The 24,205-nt window shown below is 39.3% G+C and overlaps 1 protein-coding gene across 5 annotated transcripts in view; it reads right to left on the bottom strand.

The window, feature by feature from the left end:
* Positions 1-24,205, bottom strand: part of MYO6 (myosin VI) — a 407,005-nt gene that overhangs the window by 154,446 nt on the left and 228,354 nt on the right. For all 5 annotated transcript variants that reach the window (XM_030199055.1, XM_030199058.1, XM_030199059.1 and 2 more), the window contains exons 14-17: positions 15,532-15,623; positions 13,155-13,227; positions 2,283-2,410; positions 471-566 (exon numbers count right to left, since the gene is read on the bottom strand). In XM_030199055.1, the coding sequence (XP_030054915.1) occupies positions 471-566; positions 2,283-2,410; positions 13,155-13,227; positions 15,532-15,623 (389 nt within the window). The remainder of the gene's footprint in view (positions 1-470; positions 567-2,282; positions 2,411-13,154; positions 13,228-15,531; positions 15,624-24,205) is intronic.

Raw genomic sequence — 24,205 nt, 5'->3', positions numbered from 1 at the left:
TGGTGCACACCATGCCATAACTAACAGAGAATGCTTTACCACATTCCATGTCAGACTATGTTTGACATCGTATAAGGGCCCCTTTATCATAAGAATATAAGAACTGCTATACTGGGTCAGACCAAAGGTATATCAAGCCCAGAATCCTGTTTCCAAACTGGGGCCAGCCCAGTTGACATGTACCTGGCAATATCCCCAAATGTAGCTAGATTTCATGCTGCCTCTTCCCAGGGATAAGAAGTCTTTCCCTAAATCTACTGTAACAACAATTTATGGACTTTTTCTCCAAGAGTTTGTCCAAACTTTTTTTTTAAGACCACCTACACTAACTGCTTTTACCACATTCTCTAGCAATGAATTTCAGAGCTTAATTGTACATTGACTGAAAAAAATATTTTCTCCAATTTGTTTTCATTTTTCTGTTCAATAACTTTAAATATTCTTATACAGACAATAAAGATAGAACATACCGTTTCATAGCATACAGCGCCAGCAAAATGTCTAATGATAAAGCCTTCGTCATCTCTGACATTCCTGTGGACAGTCAGTTTAGACTTCCTGGGAATCTAGAATCACAAAACAAGTATCAACTAAGATTCTTCCAAGAAAGACTCAGCTTCAGAACCTGAAAAGAAAAGGCAATTCTTCCCAGAATTACATATTTGCTTCAGAGCTACTTCTACAGTGCTTGCATCACTTTAACTACTCCCTCGTGCAGCTAATGCTCTCAGGTTCTATTCAATTAGGTAGAGCAATCCTGCTATATATTAAAATCTTACGAGAAACGGAAAACAAATATATAGCATTCTGCTCTTCTACTTTGTATCAACAATGTAAAGAACTGGGTTTCTGATACACACAATATTCTTGCCTTTTAAGAAGACTCATTTAATTTCAATATTTTGTGATAAATCAAGACATCTAAAAGGAAAAGAAATTGTGTACAAATGAAAAAAGAAAAGGAAAAGAACACTTTTGGTTCTACAGACAAGAGATGACCATACCGGTGACCTGAAATGATACTGACTACATGGTACGTCTGTGAAGCCGACGCACATAGGATGTGTTATCAGGAGGACAATTAGGATTTTGCTCGCACATTTTCTCTAGTCAAGGTAAGTTATAGTCAAATAGTGCAGGTAATAAGCAAGTCTATATGCTTCAAAACAAGGGAACCCTTAATAGGTAATGCACTGTACATCACACCAATGATTTATGCAAATTTATTTCATTTATATCCTGCTTTAAATCAAAGCAGATTGCACTAAAACATACAAAATATAATAAAACAGAACATCCATAGATCAGAAGATTCATAAATGAGAAGACAATCTGTACATCGCCGACAGCAGCATAAAATCAAAACAATCTTCACCCTATAAAAATTTGACATTGTGTACCCTTGTCATTGGGGAAATACAATCAAAATCATACATCCTACAGAGCCTAAAAGGAAAACAGAATAAACTGCTCTAGTGCGTCGCTGTTAATAGGTTTTGTGGTAATTTGTAATGTGCATTAACAGAGACAAATGCACAGTAATGCTTTCAAATACAAGGGGCATGCTCAGTTATTAGGAGGGGGAGGGAGAACAGCTACTGCATTAATGTGGTGATTTCTTCTGCAGAAGCAATTAACTATATCCTTGGAGGTATAGTTAAATTTTCATGGTGAAAACCTATATTACCATTATATACATTAATCTGTAGTGAGTCCCTTGGGCTCCAACCCCTCCCCCTTGCCCATCCTCCTCCCTCAATTTTAAAATAAAAATTCCATGTTACCAGTTCAGTGTGGATTTTAACACATTAGTGATTCCTGTGAAAGTTAACAATGTTTGGAATATATATTTTAATAGACCTCCTAAAGGAGACACAGCAACGGAGGAGTGATCACTTTCTCATAGTAGCTCCTATATGTGAGCTGCACTGTGTACACTGATGCTTTACAAATGACAGCGATAATAACCAAGTAAAAGAAAGGCATGTCATGATAATCATCTGAAACGAATTTGAGCTTCTGGCTCAACAAGCTGAAAAAACAAGAGGTACAGTTCATACATACCAGAAAAATTACCCAGAGTGGATCGCAGCGCAACTCATGAAAAATGTCATTACTTGCAATATTAACAACTTATAATAATTTCATTAAATGTGGCTTTTTATTTATTCTTGTCATGGAAATCTGTGGAGCACTACTGTCCAGAGCATTTGTGGGGAACAGTTTGATTTGTGTCTATGAATTAAAGGTGGAGGATAAATGATCATCATGAAAACACCTACACTGAGTCGGAAATGGTCCTTATGCTTCTGATGCACCTCTGCTGTAAAGTGCTGGTCACTCGGCTGGGGAAGGCGGTTTTCTTCATCCAAAATATCCAGAACACCTACTAATTTCCCTTCAATCAAATCTGTGTATAAAAAAACAAAGTACAGGTTTCCAGCACTCTATAGCAGACCAAATCACAACTGCACAGCTTTAAAAGAAAAACTATACCAGGGAAGTGCCAAATAAACCATAAAAGATACATGCTAAAATGGAGACACAACTCGATAAATGTAAAGAATTTCCTTCATAACCTAAGCAAACCTCTGCAGATTCCTGTTACATCCAGGTGGCTTCCAGAACTTCTTCTCAGCAAAGGTTTGCTTAGCTTATTAATTGTATTTTACAAATCATTTATTTTCTGCATGGATATTCTTTGTTCTTAGCCGAGAAGTTTCCTGCTCCTCCTCCTCCCACCCCCCCAAGCTTCCTTAGTCGATGGTTTTGCATTCTCTTAAGTTGACATTTCAGGTAAGTTAGTGAACACCTGACTCAGCATGACACATCATTTGTTCCAGTAGTCTGGAATAGATTAATATACAGGGTAAGGCAAAAAAACGTAACAAAAAAAACCCCTATTTTTTGCTGTTTTTTTCAGCAACCACCTGGAATTTCAACGTGATATTTTAAAGCTTTATTTGTTGTTACTATCTACATTTATGTGCCAAGTAGAATGAGATTATCTTTAAATGGTAAAGTTACAGACTTTTTAACGTGACCACCCAACAATTTTCGCACATTCAAAAATGTTTGCACTGTAAAACTATCATTATTTGAATAAAAAAGCAGGGTATCAGCTTACTATTAATGATTTCACAGTTATGTAGACTTTTGTAAATAATAACTTGAATTTGAATAATGTGTACCATGTCTGGGGAGCAATACTGGAGGCCTATCACAAGCTCCACCCAAAGTCGCTAACAATCACTAACTCAAGGAAGTGCTGCAGATGATCTGGGACAGCTTGCCACAGGGACCGATCGACAAGGCTGTTAAGAAATTCCCAAAGTGACTAAAGGTCTGTGGTAAAGCTGGGGGTGAACATTTTGAGCATTCACAGTGACTGACACATTGTTAATTGCATTGTTTAAATAACATTATTTTACTGTTTTAGCGTGAACATTTTTAATTTGCAAAACTCTCTAGGTAGAGTGTAATCCTGTACCTTGCCCCTGGGGAGAGGAAAACACTTCAGCCCTAGAGGCTGGAATAACAGAGACAATCAGACTTAGATATAGGCACAACCAGTAAAAATCTTTATTGGTATCACACTAGGCCAATACAAAATAATTCTTCTCTCTGGAGCACGTTGTCACCCAGTAGCCAGACGCACAGACTGAATAACAAAACTGCTCAGCAAAACCTTTCTTAGCCATCACATATATACTGTTGTAAGTATTGTTTCTCCCAAATCATGTGATTTCTCCTAAACTAACTTATGGTCATATATGGATTTTCCTGTTTCTCTCCAATACACAATATAATAATATACAAAAATGGCAATTTCCTGTATTCTACCATCCTCTCCTACTTGTGTTCACATGCACACTTTGTGGCAATTGGCTAATTCCTTATCAGTAAAGCGTGCTCACAGCGTGCAAAAACCACATTCCAAGCTAGTATGAAACACCTGGTCTCCTCCTTCTCTGAACACATATTTCTGTTGGAACATCTTGGAGTCAGCTGGATCCTCAGTCTCTCATCACCACCAAGGTTATATCCAGTTGGACCTGCCATATATGGGCCGTATAGCCTTATTTCCTTCCAAGTGTCACCTTGACATGTAACATGTACTTTCCATTTCCTGAGAAAGCACTGTAACTTACATGCACAGCTGCAAGAAGAAACTAAACATATACTGAAGACAGCAAGGACAGGAAAGCGGAGGGCTAGCAGGGCCATATTACAGGTCTAGTATAGGAAGGAATATACAGTAGTAACGCTAAAATGTCAGTAATATCAACATAGCTTAATTAAATGTTGTTTAATAGTAATATGTATGTATGATAACTAAATAAGTATGTACAATCTCTCATAGAAATTTAAAGCAGTTGCTGAGAAAACTGCAAAAACCTGTAGGGAGTTACTTTTTTTTTTTGCCTCACCCTGTAGACCATTATTCACCCATTCAAATAGTTTCAAAGCACACTGAAGGAATACTTGAAATGGTTATAAGAATTCTCCAGCCTTACATCAATCGGTATATACCTTTCAGGAAATCTAGACTGCCCCTATTTGACTGACTGTACATTTGTCCTTTAGATTGTAAGCTCCTTTGAGCAGGGACTGTCCTTCTATGTTAAATTGTACAGCGCTGCATAACCCTAGTAGCACTTTAGAAATGTCAAGTAGTAGTAGTAGTAGTATATCCTTCAAGAGACTAGAGGCACTAACATTGAATGCGTACACCTGATACCTTATAGTCTTATGAGGAAGATCACAAGATTAGTCTGTGCTGAACAGAGCGCATATGTAAGATGGTAGTGGATAAACAAGCTTGCACCATATGTAAGGACGCTGCGGTAGAAAATGTGAAGAGGATCAATACCCTTTTCACTGATCAAGATTTTGCTAGTCTCTTACACTCTTCCATTAGCTCATATAGATTTATTTGGGGGGAGGGGATTGTTTTTGTTTGGGGTTTTTTTTTAACTTGTCTCTTCAGAAGACATCTAATACAGAATGCAGCAGCATGGGTGTTCCAGTGGGTGGGATTTTGACAGCATATCTTGTTGGTATCAAAGTTGCATTTGCTTCCTGTATACAAGAGAGTTTGCTTTAAAGTATTAAATTGACTTTTAAGGTAGTACATAGATTGGGTCCAACATATATTTTGATCAAATTAAGTTGGTATTTTCCCAACTAGGAATCTTAATTCTGTATTCATGAGAACGTCAGTGGTTCTGCACTTGGTATGGAACAGTCAACGATATTGCGGGAGTCTACATTTTCTGTTTGGGTACCTGTATTGTGGAACAGACTTGCTTATGGATTATGTCAAATTACTGATCTATTTAATTTTAGAAAACAGTTTAAAAAAAAGTACTTGTTTAGTGGGAGTTAAGGATATCTGCATAGCCAGCTAGGTTTTGGATATAGCTACAGATACTTTTGTTTAAAAGAAGGGGAAAATTATAAGTTTTTGGATTTGGGAAATCATCCATAGAAACATGGAAATATGATGGTAGGTAAGGTCCAAATGGCCCATCCAGTCTGCCCATCCTCAGTAAACAACTAACTCTTCCTTTTCCTAAGGGACCCCATGCTGTACTTGAGGGTTGCTGGGGTTAGGTGAAGATTGAATGGCTATCTTGTCTAGGTGGTTTTGTATTATTTTGTGTATGTTACTTTGTGATCCACCCTGGGACTTATCTAATGATGGGATAAAAACCTAAATACATATACAAATATAACAATTTAAAACTGAATCCTAAAGGTGATGGGAAGCCGGGTTTTTTCTTTGAATATCAGTGTTGCCCAATTAAAGATTTTAGCTGCCATATTCTGTATTTGTAGGTGCTTGATGAGAGTCACTGTAATGCCTTAATAAATAGTGCAACAAGCCTAGGCCATTAAGGATTAGAGCATGGATTCCAAGATGTCTCTTTACCAAAAGAGATTTTTACCCAAAAGCTGCTTTCTAGAACAAAAAAAAAACTGGTTTTTACCAAAACTTCTTTCAGAAACAAAACAGGGTTTTGTCTTTCTGGGATGGCTCCGACAGATAAATAATCTGGTAGGTTAAGCCTGCTCTCATTTCCTTTACGATACACAAATATTTCCAAGGGCAACCCGGTGGCTGTGTTTCATGCTGCCTAAGATACATGGAGTCATGTACTAGGTCAGATCTTCTATTTTCCAGGCCAGCTGGGGCTATGGGTGCAGCAGAGCTAGCATTCATAAACCCTGAGGGGGAGAGTCACAGTCCTTATACTGGCTAAAATCAGGGCTCTTGAATGAGCCTTGATGCAAGGCTCCATACGAGGAATGTCAGTACAATGAAGAGGGCTAAGGGCCCTGTTTACTAGACCGCTCTATAAGCGTGCAAACATTTTAGTGCACACTAATGATAAGAGACACCCATTATATTCCTATGGGTGTCTCTAGCATTAGCACGCGCTAAAATTTTGCATGCCTACAGCGTGGCTTAGCAAACAAGGCCCTAAGTGATTTGGGAGAAAACATAAGAAAACAGTGCCATACGAGGTCAGACCAAAGGTACATCAGACATAGCATCCTATGTCCATTAATAGACAATCCATGTCACAATACCAGCAGAATTCCAAAGAGGAGATCCATTCCTTGATGTTCACATCCATAAACAGTAGTAGCTTTCTCAAGCCTACATGGCTACTAATAGGATTATGGACTTTTCCTCTAGAACTTGTCTAAACCTTTTTTTAAAAACAACTATACTAACCACCTTGACCACATCTTCCATCAACACAGTTTAATTGGGTGATGAGTAAACTTTTTCTGATTTGTTTTAAATGTGCTACTAATATGAAATAGGGAGGAAATTCCCTGGATATTTGAACCAAAAGGTAATGGTACTCACTTCCAGTTCTAATACCAAAATCTTCTTTACATAAAAAAAATACTTTAGTGATTTGAATAGAATGCAACAACATATCACATTATGTCATGAGATCTGGGATAATTCAAAGGTATTTAACTATCCTTCAAGATCATTATGTTAGTCAATTAATTTAAGAATCACAAGGATAAATCTTGTTTCTTGGTCCTGACTCAATCACCATTCTTCCACTATAATTCTGATCACCCTCTTTTAAAACAAGTGCTGGTGCAGAAATTGTCTATTGTACCTGCACTCATTGTTCACAATTTTGCTTCTCTGAGCTTTTTAGTGCTATGCTATCTTACTTCCTTCCTTTGAACACAGGTGAATTCTGAAGCAGTAGGACTACATGGTTAATCATATAGTTTCTCTATTTTCTTACAGATTTGTTCTCTATACCAGATACATTCCTCTTTCTCTCTGGATGAACTGCAGAAGTTTGTTGCAGCACTTTTTTTGCACCTAGACTACTGCAATTCCTTGTATCTAAAGATTTATAAATCGTTAATATCTCATTTGCAGTTGTTGCAAAACACACTGGCGAAGATTATTTTGTATTAAAAAAAGAAAGTACGAGCACGTTACTCCTTTGTTGAAGGAGCTCCAGTGGTTGCCTGTTTTGGCAAGACTTGATTTTAAAATTTTGTATTTTGCTTTTAAGGTTTTATACGGTAACTGTTTCACAAATTTGTTCAACTACGTTTGACATCTAGAAGTTATGTACGTGTCAATAAGTTTGAACTCATACCACCCTCTTCCATATGATTAGCCTCATTAAATAAAAGGTTTATTAATGTTGTTTCTTCAAAGTGGAATTCTCTGCCCTTGAATATTAGATCTGAAACAAACCATTTAAGATTTCAAAAGAAGTTAAGGCTTGGTTGTTTATTAAGGGTCTCTTTTACAAGCCACACTAGCGATTCCCGCGTGGAAATTGAGAGAAAAGACCATAGGAATTGAATGGACTTTCTCTCATTTGAAGGGTAGGAATGGCCAGCACATCTTTGTAAAAGAGGCCCTAAATATTTACACTAATATTTTGTTTTTAATTCAAATGTGTAACAACGGTCAAATGTGTAACAACGGTCAGTTTGATTAATATAGAATTGAAAGTTTATTTTGTGTTAATGTAGAGCTTTGTGCTCTTTACTGTAAACCATTCAAGTAAAAAAGGATGAGGCAGAATATAAATATCCCATTTATAATAATTATTATTATTTCTCTTTTAATCTTTGGTTTGATTGCAGGACCCAAGTTTAACCATTAATGCACTTATCAGAACATCAACAGGCTTAATGAACACCGATTCCGGGACAACAAAAATGCAGCTAGAAAAACAGAAATGGTCCTGTCAGCTGCAACATCTCCAGTTTCCCCAGAATACTACTATAATTTGGAAGCATTTCCTCCTATAAGAACAGCAGGTCAAGAGGATGGAGCTGAAGGGGAATTGTATACCCCCAGCAGTGGTTGGTGATATTCCCGCACAGGCCTGCATAGCTGGATAACTAGAACAAAGTTTGTTTCAGACCTACTTATATACCTGCTGGAGCAGTTGAAGATATTGGCTGCCTTACACTACACGCTACAGAACTGAAAATCTGTTAGCTCTGGCATGACTACCTTGGAAAGCTTTTTTGCATGATGTAATATATGCCCTTGTATTGCTCCATGATGTGTCCGCACCTTGAGTATTGCATTCCGTTCTGGTCACTGTATCTCAAAAAGATATAGCGGAATTAGAAAAGATTTCAAAGAAGAGCAACCAATAAGATAAAGGGAACTCCTCTCGTATGATGAAAGGATAAAGAGGTTAGGGCTCTTCAGCTTGGAAAAAAGACAGATTAGGGGAGATATGATTGAGGTCTACAAAATCCTGAGTGATGTAGAATGAGAAATAAATCAAATTTTTACTCGTTCCAAAAGTACAAAGACTAGGGGACACTCAAGGAAGTTACATAGAAATACTTTTTAAAAAATAGGAGGAAATATTTGTTCACTCAACGAATAGTTTAGCTCTGAAATTCTTTGCCGGAGGATGTGGTAACAGTAGTTAATGTATCTGGGTTTAAAAGAGGTTTGGGCAAATTCCTGGAGAAAAAGTCCATAGTCTGTTACTGAGACAGACATGGGAAGCAACTGCTTGCCCTGGGATTTGTAGTATGGAGTGTTTCCATGATTTGGGCTTCTGCCAGGTACTTGTGACCTGGCTTGGCCACCGTTTGGAAAACAGAATACTGGGCTAGATGGACCATTGGTCCCAGTATGGCTACTCTTATATTTTTACTAGGAAAAAAATGCCCGTTTCTGAGCGCAATGAAACGGGTGCTAGCAAGGGGCCCCCTCCCTCCGAGCTACTTGCCTTGTTCGCTGTGGCGTTTCCGTTTCAGCCCTCATCGAGTGTCATAGCTCCGCCCTCGACGTCATGACGTTTTGACGCGAGGGCGGTGCAGACACTCCAGTGCACACCGGATATCTCGGGCGCCTCAACTTCCGTGGAGGCTTCAGAACGTTGGGGTTGCCTTTTATATAGAGAGAGATGGTTAAACTGAAAACCTCAACAGCTGTATTAGAATCAAAAAGGCCCTTGCAAGGTTTATGTCTTGAGAAAGTAGAAGAAAGTAAATTAGAAAAACAACTTTCTCACAAGGCCTGTTTACTAGTATAGTCTCATTTATAGTTTTAGGGCCATGTTTACTACATGTTAGTGGACACCATCTCCTGTTAGCAAGCACTAACTGCCACAGTGCCTATAGGAATATCATGAATGCGAAGTTAGTGCACTGCAACGTCTAACCCTCCATTGCCCCAGGTATAAAATAAGTACCTGTATCCTAATGGTTAGTGCAGATGCTCGAGTTTGATTCCCACTGCAGTTCCTTGTGACACTGGACAAATCACCTAACCCTCCACTGCCCCAGGTATAAAATAAGTACCTGTATATAATATGTAAACCAGAGAAAGGTGGTATATCAAATCTCATCCCCTTTAGCTGATGCTAACATTTAATAAACATGTCCCTTAGCTTCCAAGTCCATATATGGCAGTGTACAATTGTGATAGGGCTATATGTCCCATCACCATAAAGGGAAGAAAAAAATAGACAGTATTCCAGCAGATTTTCCAAGCTGCTAAGATCAAGGGTAAAAAGAAAGCTGGTTCCCCGGGCAACCCAAGAGGGTGAAGCCATTAGAACTAGCCAGAGCATGAGGGCAGTTTGAACCTACTGAATTATTTGTCTCTCTGAGCCTTCCCAAAAAGATAAAACCCTTTGTTCTGGAAAGTAGTTTTAGGGTAAAAGCTACTACTGTAGCTACAACTGATATTAGGCTTTAAATGTTTTGTTCTGGATCTAAAGTGGTAAATATAACTTATACTAGATCCAGGACAAAAGAGGGGTTGTGTGTGCGTGTGTGTGTTTATAACTCCAACTCCACAGTCCTGATTATTCTTTTCTTTCCCCCCCCCCCCCCCCCCCACCCCTTTCATTTTTTTTACTTATTGGATTATGTGAACTACTGCGATGTTATCTTCTGTTAGTAATGGTAGTATGTTAAGCACATTAATAAACATTAATATAATCTCTTTGTTGATAACATTCAAAAAACTAAAAGCAGGTATGAATCTGAAAGCCACACGGATGGTGTGAGGAGAGCTGCTTTGCAACCGGACTGGGACTCAAAACTCTCAAAGGACTCTGTAAGGGATTTCATTAGGAGGAAAGGCAACTGTGAACTAAGGTACAGAAGGGACTAGCTAAGAAAGATCACTGGAAAAAGGTCTAGACAAATGAACTAATCTTGTGGATAATGAGACTGCCGTTTTCCCAGTATTCGTTTTAAGCTAAGTCAGTGCTACATGAGACAGAGATCAAATGAGACTGGTTGACATATGCTTTTGCCCCACATCAACACATTTGTGTGCATTAATAAGGCTCCTATATGAGATAAGTGTAGCCTTGATTAAACATAACATTCTGACAAGAACACATGAAAATTCAGAGAATATCATAAACTTAAAACTTTAAGGGTTGTGAACTTCTCAAAGACTGAATTCCTTCTAGGGTTCAAAGATTTTTAAGGCACATGTTGGAAGATTTGCAACCTAAGTCTACTTCAAACCGCAAAAGCCTACTTATAAACTAAGCTTGCTACTCAAGGAAAAAATCTTCAGAATATGTATCTGACTTAGAACATAGATGAAATTGTTAAAATCACCTCAGAGAGGTCCATGCTTTTGATTAGTTTTGTTCTTGAGCTTACTTGAGACTGGATTTTAAAAATACCCCTGTAGGTCAAATAAGGACCCTAGCAGAAACACCATACCCCCCCCCCCCCAACCTTCCTCTTAAGAGATGGTGGGAAGTAAAGAGATGGGCAATAATTCATGCATACATGCAGAACGGGGATGAAGAAGGTAAATGGGTTTGTGAGGTTGGAAGAGGACAGAGAAGATGAATTACTTGCATTCCTTTGTGGAAATAAAGAAGCTGGTCCTCAATAATAAATACTGAGAACGATTCAAGTGTCACGGTAAAGTTGGTAGGTGATCCGGATGCAGTTCATCCTCAGAGAAACGGACACTAAAATGCAACAAATATTGGAAACTGTGGACAGCAGCAAGCCCCTCACCCCAGAGGGAATTCCACTTCCAAAGACATTCCCAAGAACATTACCTATGAGAACTATTTCTATGTCCTGCCACATTTTCTTAGTCTCTGGCTGCATTTATGTTGTGGTTTCATTGGACATAAGGTGCATCAGGAACAACAGATTTTCAGAGCAACAGACACTGCCCCCACAATATAGTCTACTGTTCTAAGGATATATATTGCATTTGAATTGTATACTGCGATGTTGCACCACTCTTTTACTATGTAAAATAGGCTGCTGTTAGAAAACTACAATAAAATCATGTTAAAAATATACCCCTGCAAAATTTAAATGGGGTAAGATAGGCAGATTCTTTGTTGACAATAGTCATGTTACTCAGGAAATCAGAAAAACATTTAAGGCTTTTAGACAAAATGTTATTGATATGGGGCAGTTTTCCCAAATATCTGTTTATACGTAAGATTAAATTCAAGTAAACCTCAGAAAAACTTTAATCAGGATAACAACTAAAAATAGTTCTGATCAATAGCCTAAATTATGCAAATGAGGAGGAATTTTCAACCTGCATTTGGATAAAGATTAGATGCAATTTTTACCCAGGGGCTTTCTACCAATTTTCCCAGTGGAAGTATACACATTCTTAACTTATCATGGAAACAAAACACGAATGGATATTTGTGCTTGTTTTTTCCTGTAGGTAAATTTTAGCTGGAAAATTACATGTGAACATTTTAAAATGCCATGTACATATACATTTTTGTTTAAAAGCACCTTCAGAAATGCTCTCTCTCAATGCAGCTAAATGCATGCACACTGCAGAATACGAGCATGCAGGAGAAATTTTCAAACAGCTAATTAACACAGGTAAGACATTTCTACTCTTAAAAACTGCTTTTAAAACTGTCCTTATAACTTATAACAGTTGTCTTCATTCATTTTTTAAGCTGGGGCCACTTTGGATTCTAATGAGCTGAAGAGGCACCAAATATCTTCCCTTATGGGGCCACAACACTGCTGACCAGTGTGTATCAATGACATCCATCCCGACCAGCCCACCTTCAAACTTCATTGGGTGGTATCCTCAAGGTTTTGTGAGCATTTCAAAATGCATGCTCTTTTGTCTACTGAGAAATACCCTGTCCTTTTAAGCATGAACCTCTCCCCCCCTCCTCACTCCACGCCCATCCATTTTCCCCTTTCTGTCCTGAGCATGGGTAAAGAAGCAGAGTAACAGGAAACAAAAAACAAAACGACAACGGGGGCTGCCCCAAAGGTCTCCAGGGGCTGCCATTGGCCCCTGGGCCTTGCATTTAAGGACACTGACTTAGACTACAGTGCCTAGCCTGTGATGGAACATACTTGTGCATCTGTCCCTCTCTTTTTCTGATTTTATATACCTTCTATTTCTTGTGGCTCTTACTCTCACGCCATATTGATGATTTACACTTGGTTGAGAAATTTTTTGCTGGCTTTACTGTTTGTGGAGATGTATGGTTCCATAGAAGTTTATCGTAAAAATTCACAGAACAATACTACAGTTTTTGATATTCCTTTATAAGATTAATTTCAGATTCTGCTCCAGCTGCCTTTCGATGTAAACTTATTAGAGCTATGGCATTATATACTCTATACTCTACCTATACAGTCCTGATTATCCACGTAATGTACTTCATTGACGCCAAGACCTTCTTTCTGATACAGTTCTTGCTCCTAAATAAAAAGGAAAAAGATACATTTGCATTTTCAATCTTTATGTTGGGCTTCTGTATAAACTAGTGAGAATCCACATCATAAACTAGTACTATTAAGGGTTGCTCCCAGATTTGTTTCTCTTGTTCATTGGGGGGGGGGGGGGGGGGGGTCCTTTTACTAAACCATGGTAAAAAGTGGCCTGTGGTAATGTGGGCCTGTGTTTTTGGTATGCGCTGGGCCATTTTATTTTTACCGCGGCTGGGAAAAAAGGCTTTTTTTTTTAAATAGGGGCAGCAAAATGACCATGCACTAAAATTAAAAGTAGCACGTGGCTATTTACTGCCTGAGCCCTTACTGCCACCTATTGACCTAGCGGTAATGGCTCATGCGCTACACATGCGGTACTCTTGCAGCATGTGCCAATGTGGCCACACTGACAATTACCACTGGGAATACCCCCATCGTAGAAAACAAAAAATATTTTCTGCCACGTGTAACAGCGCACGCCAACTTTGAAATTACTGCTGAGTGAGTGTGCTAACCGGGCAATAGTGTCGATTTGGTGTGCGTTACATGCGCAGTAGCCCTACTGCCGCTTTGTAAAAGGACCCCTGGATTTGCATGATGAGAGTGTGCGGAAGATAATTAAAGGGAGGGGTGCGCTTACTACAATAACAGCAGCACTCATTGGCTGGCAGAGGCCATGAGAACATATCACAGGGAGTGCCCTTCAAGATCTTGGGAAGAAAAAGTAGCAGACTGGTTGTAAATAATAGAACTTTTATCACTATACTCGCTCCGGGGTGTTAAAAACATATGCCTGACATGGCCATGTTTCACCAAAGGCTGCTTCAGGGGCATTCAGTTATTGTGAACACAAACATACACATGCAAAACATAATGTACATAAAAATTAAAACAATACATAATGTCACTAACAATATATAAGAATATTTAACCAAATTGATAAATATGGCATATGTTTTTTTTAACATCCGGGAGCAAGTGTAGTGATTAAAGACTTAACATTTACAACTGGTCTGCTACTTTTTTTCCCATATTGGATATTGCAAACCATTTGCCATATTGTTTTTTGGGCTTTTCAAGATCTTCGGCCAGCAAGATCTCCTGAAACTACCGAAGTATGCTATCTAAGATGAGGACAAAGGAGGAAGACAAAAAGTGGGATAAGGCATATTCCCCCTCATTCTCTAACATGGCAACTAAATTTACATGCCGATTGGACGCATAATTTTATGGAATACTAGCACATATAAGCATACACTTACACATAAATATGCGGCGGTATTTTTAAAGAAAAAGGCCCTAATACTGGGCCATATTAGAAATGGGCTTAGTGCATAGGAAACATGGCAAGTCCATTACTTAACACTTTTTAGTAAAAGGGCACCTTAATCAACAAACATTAAAATAAAAAAATTCCTTTTCAAAGCCTGGCAATGGAAACTGTAAATGCATATATTATAAGAATCACTGCTAGTCTTGAGCTGAACCTATACAGTGACAAAGACATTGTACAGCTTAAATGAAATGTCACTAAGGGGTCCTTTTAGTAAAGCTTACCACGCACTAACAGAATTAGTGTGTGCTAACTCCCGGATTCTATATAGCGCGCCTAAAGATCCGCGCCGAAATCCAAGTGTATTCTATAACAACACGCGTAACTTAATTGGTTTAACAAGCTAATCAGCATTGATAACAGCTCCTAACTAGCAATAATGAGCACTAATTGGCAATTAGAATTTACATGCCTAACTCGCTAAGCGCATTCCATAATGCAGTGTACCTAACTTCTAACGCACACAGGCAAAAAGGGGCATGGTTATGGGTGAGGAAATGGGCATTTTCTGGACGTTCCAAAACTTACGCATGTATAGAATATGGCCCAGTACCCCAAACTCTATACGCTGAGATTTATGCCATGTTTTCATTGGTGTAAATAGATGCACGTAGTTTTAGGCACTAAGATACGAAATAAACATATTCTATATACAGCACCTAAACCTAGGCGCCACTTATAAAATACGCTTAAGTGAAAATGTTTTCTGTGCGGATTTTTTAGGCGCCATATATAGAATACCCCCTAAATGGCTAAGAAGCCCATTTTATATCTGTGGTGGTCTTAACATTTAGTGCACGCTAATTCCATGAGCACGCACTAGGCTTTAGGGCCCCTAAGTGATTCTTCTTGAACAAGACAAAATGTAATGTAATTGATTGTAACTCTTCCAATTTAGACCGGTTTGATTAGTTTATATTAATAACATTCAATAGTATATTTAAATGTAAACATATACTAACCTCTTTCAGAATCCTCTCATTAAAGAACTGTTGCAGCTTTTCATTACAGTAGTTAATGCAAAACTGTTCAAAACTGTTGTGTTCAAAGTATTCTGGTAAAAAAATGCAAAAGGACTTCAATAATAATAATCAACATGAAATCAACCAGAACTCACAGTGTTGCTGAGTTTTATGATGCTAGAAACCTGACAAACTGGGATGAAATTCATAAAATGCTTATCCCACGGCACAAATGTTTCTTCTGCAAATCTTCTGCAGAACAAACTAGACTACGCAAAGGTCAAAGCTACTCCACTACCTCAGTATGAAAGGTCCAAAGACTAACATCTTACATAACAATGTAACAAATATAAGACTACAGTTACTAACATGTGTTAACCTCTCTTATTGTACAATACCACACCTTGATGTGTTGATCATGTCACTCCTCTCCTGCAGAAAGAACACTGGCTTCCCATTTCAGCCCAAATTAAAATTTAAAATACTCTTTGTTGGTCTATAGATCCAATTTCCCTCCTGCCCCCTCCTTATCTCAACAATCTTCTTATCCCTTACTCCCCCTTTCACTGTCTCCGCTCTGCTGATAACGATCTCTTCACTCTTCCACCTCAATAGTACCCATGACTCTGCCCTTAGCTAACTTGGACTCAGACTATGGAATGAGCTGCATCAACCCACAATTTCCATCTTCTAGCAAGTACTTAAGACACACTTTATTACTTCCTTTCCTACTTCAGAGCTCCTTCCTCTTCTGTAATTCTATGTTTCTCTCTCTCTCTCTTAGTTTTATACTCCCCTTTATCTACCCGTCCTGTTGCTTCCCTCTCCTTAAATAGATTTCTATTGGGTAAACCATTTTAAAGTCTATGCTGAAAACTTTTTATTTTCTTCAAGCTTTTATGGATTAATCTTATCTTTGGCAGATTTTCCGTGTTTTGCTTTGTATTGAATAAGATCTATGATTCTATGTGATTGTTTTGTTTGTTATATTTCTACTATGAATGTTTTGTATTGTAACCTGCTTTGAATTTAAAGCAGGATACATATTTTTGAAAATAAATATATCAAGTTTCTTAAAATAAATAAATGTGATAAAACGCACCTTATTAAACGTAAACCCCCATTACTGTCAATGAAACTTATTTACTCATAATTCATATTCACTGTATCAATTTACATTAAATGCAACATCTACATAAATTAGTAAATCTAACCCTCAAGTTGTAAAATTATAGTGTGTGAAACACCACACAGTCAGGCCCAATATTCTTTACACAATATATTTAGAGCTCTATCAGAAGATCATCTAAGGAAAAAATAATGATAACATATATGCAAGGTGGAAATTTCTGAGTGCAGTGAATACTCAGAAAAAGATAAAAAGATAAAATATTCACTAAGACAGAGGGGGTAAATTAACTATCTGAAAATTGCCTGCATTTTATGTCACTATTTTCAACTGATTTACACGCCATTTTTTCAAGGAGAAAAGATTGGAGGAAGATTTATATTATCCAATAATTGGGCATTAATTCTCATCAGTGTATTAAATTACACTGCTACACCCAGATTGCTCAAGACCCCTGAGGCAGGCCTTAGGGCCGAAACACGGCCGTGTCAGGTCGCTTTTTATCCAAATAAAGTTTTTTTGGTATCCTCCTTGGTTTTTTCCTCACTGTTTTTTCTACATGTCACTATTTGCTCCTCAAAACCTGTAATTTTTATCTGCATTGTAGTGGACGTATAACTGACATGGGATTATATTAAGGGAGAAAATCAAGTGGAGTTTAAATTTTCAAAATTATGCACGTAGTATTGTTTGGAAGAAGTACCTGTACAAAAAACAGGTATCAATGTTGGTAGGTACTTTTTCTTGGGGCAATTTTGAAAGTGAAAACATGCATGTACTTTCTCTTTGAGAACTGGAGAAGACAGTAGTACCTGCAGATTTTGAAATAATATGGACATTTTGAAAACTGCCACCATAGTACTTCTACAGTCCTCATCCAGATAGTTTCTTGAAGTTTTGCAAGGGTGATATAACTAGGCCATGGACATTTACCCTGGAGCAACAGCAATAAGGGTTCCAGAGGAGCCAAAGATTTAGAAATGATAAGTAGTAGTAGTAGTAAATTCTGTTCATTGCCGAGGCCAAATATTGTTTGTTCTGAGTCATTAAGGTGCTCTCAATGGCTTGGAAGAAAAGAGAATGATATTAATGAAGGCTATTTTCTGAAGGATTGGAATGCCCTCCCAGGAGCTGGCCTGGGTCCTTTGTGGGTCACACAATAGTTTATTAGGGAGAAGTGTAACCACAAACACAGCAGGAATACTTAATCACTCATCAGGGTTAATAAATTCTGAATGTAACACGGTAGTGGCTAAACCCCACTGCTGTTTTCAGATAGTGACTGTAAGTGGCCCCCGTTAAGCTTTTCAGATTAATAACCTATGCTATTCTGCGCTCTGGAGAAACCTGGGGGAAATGTAGATAAAAAAACAAATTTTAAAAAGTCCCCAATTTAGCTAATACCTACTGCACATTAAAATAGCTAGTGAAGTAAAAAAATCTGTGCTAGCTTATTAACGCAATACACACAGTGTGTGGGCCTGACATGGGAGGTGCAAAGGCACGGTGGGCTGTGAATAACTATCACAGGTCAGTACTACGCACTAGCTGTCACAACTGCTGATAGAACAGCTGAACATCTTCAAGTCTTTGCTCAAAGCCCACCTCTTCAATGCTGCCTTCGGCACCTAACTCTCACCTCTCAGGAAACCCAGACTGCCCCAATTTGACTACCCCTATCGGACTGACTGTCTTTAGATTGTAAGCTCTTTGAGCAGGGACTGTCCTTTATGTTAAATTGTACAGCGCTGTGTAACCCTAGTTGCGCTTTAGAAATGTTAAATAGTAGTAGTAGTATTAGTAACATACTGATGCCTCTTGAGATGGTGGTAAGTGCAACAGCAATCCAGCAGCGCAAGGCCCTGTCAAAAGAGATACAGCAGGACTCTCCCCCCTGGAATCTAATCCCCCTCCTGACACTCTAACACAGCACCCAACATCTCCATTCAGCCTCCCCACACCTGACACATTACCAGACATCTCCACTCCCCTTTCTCCACACAGTCACAAACCTTTCCAATCTGTCCTCCCATCTAAAATACTGAGAAGCAGCTCCTCCTCAACACATGGTCCTACTGGTGGTCTCCCTGGTGATCTACAAGTGGCAGCAGAGACTCTGTGCCGCCACCTGGGACTGTGCCAGGATTGAAAATGGCTGCCATGACCTCTAGCAGTCATCTCAAAATACTGAAGTAGTACTGAATACCGCAACACAATCATATCATACCATATACAGTTAGGTGAAAATGTTTTTGCCCCCTCCTGATTTCCCCTATGACTGCAAATGTGTCACACCGAATGGTTTCTAATCTCTAAACAAAATGTAATATTAGTAGGACTGCATTTCTGAAGTTGGCTGTGAAAACTGTAAGGCTGTTTATTTATTTATTTATAGTACATTTCTACCCCACATTTTCCCACAGACGCAGGCACAATGTGGCTTACATAGGAGAATTAAAAATGACAATGCAATAAGAGAAAATGGTAAGAGACAAGAATAGGCCTCTTAGTTTACAGCATAGTGTTTTAGATTCTTTAATTTGTAATTTGTCAATTTGTGTTTTGTATTTCTTATATTTTCATGACTTTTTAGTCTAATTTATTTAGGGCCACATTTTGATCAAAATTTTAATCAAAATTAATCGCATGATTAAAGGTGTGTTATTTATTTACTTTCCCACTGAAGCTCCATCTGACTCTGGGCAATGAATGCGTTATTGCTCTGCCCTTGGAGTAATTTTGGCAAGCTGGCCATTCCTGGGAAGATTCACCACTGTTCCAAATCTTCTCCATTTGTAGATAATGGCTCCAACTGTAGTTTAGTGGAGTCCCAGAGCTTTAGAAAAGGCTTTGTGACCCTTTCAAAACTGATATACTATATTTCAACTTTTTTCTCATCTTTTCTGCAATTTTCTTTGCTCATGGCACAGCGTTCTTGTAGAAACTTTGCTGGGCCTGCCTCATTGTCATGGCAAGGTTCAATATATATAGTCAGGTTTAGATTCAACAGGGTTGCTGAAATCAAGCCTGGGTGAGTTCACTCAGTTGAATCTTAATATCAATTAAATTTGGTTAATTGTTTTGATTAACTAAGGAGGCAGTTGTCTTTTCATATGAGTGATATAGGTGTTGAATAACTTTATTCCTTAAATAAATTACATGCTAATTTTAAAATGTTGTGTGTCTTTTCAGGTTCCCTCAGTCTAATATTACATTTTGTTTAAAGATCAGAAATAGGGCTGTACATCGCTTAAAAGTTTCAATCAAATGATTAATCGTGATCACAATTTTTAATCACATGCTTTATCACATGATCCAAATGGACACCATCTCCTTCCATCTCCCTCCCCTACATGGGAACTATCTTCTCCTTTCTCTTCCCTTCCTCTCCATACCATAGGCACCAATTCCACCCCTCCCCTCCCCTCCGTGGGCATCATTTCATCCCCTCCCTTACCATCCCCTCCATGGGCACCATCTCCTCCCATCTCCCTCTCCTCCACGGGCACCATCTCCCTTCCCTTCCCTCTATGGTTACCATCTCCCTCCTTTCCCCTCCATGGACGCCATCTCTGCCTTTCCCTTCACTTCCCCTCCACACCATAGGCACTATCTCCTCCCCTTGCTTCCTCTCCATGGGCACCATCTCATCCCCTCCCTTACCCTCATAAGTACATAATGTCATGATTGTGGTCATGACCTCTCCCAGACGTACCTTATTTCTGGTGGTCAGCTTCTGTGCTGGCTTCTGTTTCTTCTGTCTGTGTTGCTAGAACTGGCTCTGTGTCTGTGGGCTGGCTGCTCCCAGCATGAGTCTAATTACTTTACTATACTGCAGCTGTGTGTGTTACCTGAGCTAGCTGCCTCTGTGTGCTGGTTGCTTCCAGCGTGGCTCTAATTGCTCTGCTATACTGCAGCTGTAGGGGTTAAGCCTGAGTTAGCTCTAGCTCTGTTTCAGTATGCTGCCTGCCTGTGTCTGGTAGTGGTGACATCATCAGGCAGGGCCTTGATAAGGAAGTGGTGTTCTTCCCTTCAGGGCCTTTGCAACATTTGCTTAGTCATTTGCTTTAGGTCCAGGTTAGTGGTAGTGCAGGGTGCACTTTTGATCTGTGATAGCTTCCCTGCTTTTCCCTTGTGGCTCCCCTGCTTTCCCTTTTGGTGCTTTGGAAGCACTTCTGTGATTGGTGCTTTAGTAGCACTTCTGGGTTTGGTGCTTTAGAAGCACTTCTGTGTTTGGGGCTTTGGAAGCTCTGTTGTGTTTAGTGCTTTGGAAGCACTGCTGTCTTCTGTGTTTAGCTTCCCTGTTTTTTTCCCTCTTGGCTCCCCTGTCTTCCCTTTTAGTGCTAGGAGCTCTGCTGGTAGTTTGGTGTTTTGGAGCACCGTAGTTAGTTTAGGGTTGTAGAGTTGTTGTGCTTGGTGCTTAGGAGCACCTGTGCTAGTTTATGTGTTTAGGTTCCATGCTCTTTCCCTGTGGCCCCCTGCTTTTCCTAGTGGTGCTATTGGTAGCACTTCTGTTAGTATAGGGCTTAGGAAGTCCTTTTGTTGGTTTATGGTTAGGAACACTTTTGTTGGTTTCTGTTTGGAGTTCTTCTGTTGGTTAGGGCTTGGGAGCACTTATGTCAGTTTAGGATTTAGGAGTACTGCTGTTTCCAGCTTGTTCTAGTCCTGGTCCCTGTGTCATCCAGTTTCCGGTAAGTCCTGCCGGCCACTCGAACCCAGGGGCTCAACCCTTGGGGGGCAGTGGCTAAGTGCAGGTGAAGCTGTACGGACCAGTCCAGTGTGCTCCGGTCCGGTGTGTTCCAGTCCAGTGTTCCAGTCCTGTGTCCTCCAGTCCAGGGGATTCCAGTTCAGTGTTCCAAGCCAGTGTTCCAGTCCTGTGTCCTCCAGTCCGGGGGATTCCAGTCCAGTGTTCCAGTCCTGTGTCTTCCAGTCCGGGGGATTCCAGTCCTTGTGTTCCGGCTCGCTGGGCGGTGCCTGCAGTCCTGCCGGTGCCGGTATGCTTGCCCAGCGTTGGTTGGTGGGTTTTGCCTGCTGCTCTCGCTCCTCGTCAGCAGCCCAAGGTCTCACGTTTGCTCCAGAGCCCGGCCCCATGGGCTCTGAACCTGAGAACTTGACACATAAGTATTGCCACACTGGGACAGACCAAAGGTCCATCAAGCCCAGCAATCTGTTTCCAACAGTGGCCAATCCAGGTCACAAATACCTGGCAAGATCCTGAAAAAGTTCAACACATTTTATGCTGCTTATCCCATAAATAAGCAGTGGATTTTCCCCAAGTCAATTTAATAATGGTCTATGGACTTTTCCTTTAGGAAGCCGTCCAGACCTTTATTAAACCCCGCTAAGCTAACCGCCTTTACCACATTCTCTGGCAACAAATTCCAGAGGTTAATTACACATTGACTGAAGAAAATGTTTTTCTGATTCGCATGCCCCCTAGTCCTAGCATTTTTTGAAAGAGTAAACAAACAATTCATGTCTACCCATTCTACTCCTCATTATTTTATAGACCTCAATTATATCTCCCCTCAGAGTATATCAAATGCTTACATTAAAAAGTGTTCCTGAAATGTGTACATACAATAAAATATATACTGTGTAGACATATATATTGATGTTAAAACACTGGAAAAGGAGTGAAAGTACTGCCCTGACAATGGGTATGTCAAAATAGTCCTGTAACTTACATATTTTACTGTAGGTTTCTTTTTTCATTTATAATTATGCAATTGTATTCCTGTAAATGCTTCCGGCACACTTCTTAATGTAAGCATTTGATATATTCTTGATGTCCTTTTTATATTTGATGTATTTTACATATTTCTATATGCACTGTTCCCTCACCTTGGTCATATTCATTTGTCCATATCTCTTATATAATAATTTGTCAATCTGCGTCCCTGGATGGCTGGCTGGGTTCGCAACCGTATGCAAATGATCTACTACATAATCGGCTCACCTCAGTCTTCCCTTCCCTCTCAGTGTTCAGCCCTTGTGGAAAGTGGAAATTATGTCAGAGGAGGGCGGGACACTAAGAGGGAAGGAAAGGGAAGGCTGGAGGCAGGCCGAGCCTGCTGCTTTCACTACCGCCTCTGCAACCTGAGGTAAAATAAAGGTTTTAAAGGCATTGCAGCAGGAAGGAAAGGAGGGCTGTTGTGGGAGAAGAGGGTGGGCAGGTGAGGGCTGGGGTTGAACTTGAACTCGGGTGCTTAAAAGGGGGGCAGGTGGGAGCTGGGGCGAGTCACTGGACATGGAGGGGAGGGGAGGAGAGGGCAGAGGCGAATCACTGGACATGGATGGGATGGCAGGGAAGAATCGCTGGGCATGGAGGGGAGGGCAGGGAGGAGAGAGGAGAAATTGTTTAGACGATAGCCTTCCTAGGGCCCGTTTCATTTTTCACAAAACGGGCTTTTTTTTTGCTTGTTTCTTATATATATATATATATATATATATATATATATATACTGTATATATATATATATATATATATATATATATATATATATATATATATATGATATAAATGAATTACTATTATTCCAATATATGTTTCATGCTTTATCACTGTTTGACTTGTTTTCTTTTATTGTAGACTCCTGAGGCAGGTACATCTAGTGGGATCCCTTATGGGTCACTCCTTTTCCTGTAGATGTTGTTAAAGGTAATTAGGTTCTCTGGCTTTCAGTTTCAATGTTGTGCTGATGACATTCAGCTGTAATGTCTGTTTGTAGGGGACTTCGATGTTTCTGTTGCTTCTATTAATGAATATATGTAAATTATTTGTGAACTGGGGGGGGGGTGCAAATCGTCATTTAAAGCTCAACTGAGAAAAAAATGAAAGCCTTTGGATTCAGCAATGCTAACCTACAATTTGGTATTAGTTTTAGTTAGTTGGTGGGATATCAGCTGCTTTGAAATCAAAGGTCAAAAGTCTTGGGGTTAGTTTGGATCCTTATCTTCCAGCAGAAAAGAATATTTCCCTACCTTTGAAAAAATCATAGTATGCTTTGTATGGTTAGGCAATTAAAAACATTTTTCAAATAATGAATTAAAAATAATATTGCATGCCCTTATGTTACCACACACTGGGGCTCATTTTCAAAGCACTTAGATACACAAAGTACCATAGGTTACTAAGGTAGTTTGAATGTCTTAAGTGCTTTGAAAATGATTGACTGCCGTAATTCTATGGCTCTCCTGGTAAAACATTAACACAGACTGTAACATGCAAAATATGGCAGTAAGAATGATTATCTCAGATTGTCATTTTAGAGAGATTAAATAAGCTAAAAAAAAATCTTTGTTACCCTTGATCCAAAACCGTCCTCTCATATCATCCATATTAACAGCAAGAAGCCAGCAAAAGAATCAGTAGGACCGCTAGATGACTGAGGGGTAAAAGGGGCGATCAGGGAAGACAAAGCCATAGCTGAATGAAATCTCTATGAACATGGAGGATGTAATGGCACAATTTGACAAATTAAAGAGTAGTAAACCTCCTGGACTGGATGGTATTCATTCCCAAGTACTGATAAGAATTGAAAA

The sequence above is a fragment of the Microcaecilia unicolor genome, chromosome 3 (assembly GCF_901765095.1).
Source record: "Microcaecilia unicolor chromosome 3, aMicUni1.1, whole genome shotgun sequence".
NCBI lineage: Eukaryota > Metazoa > Chordata > Amphibia > Gymnophiona > Siphonopidae > Microcaecilia > Microcaecilia unicolor.
This window is presented reverse-complemented; position numbering and strand designations above follow the sequence as displayed.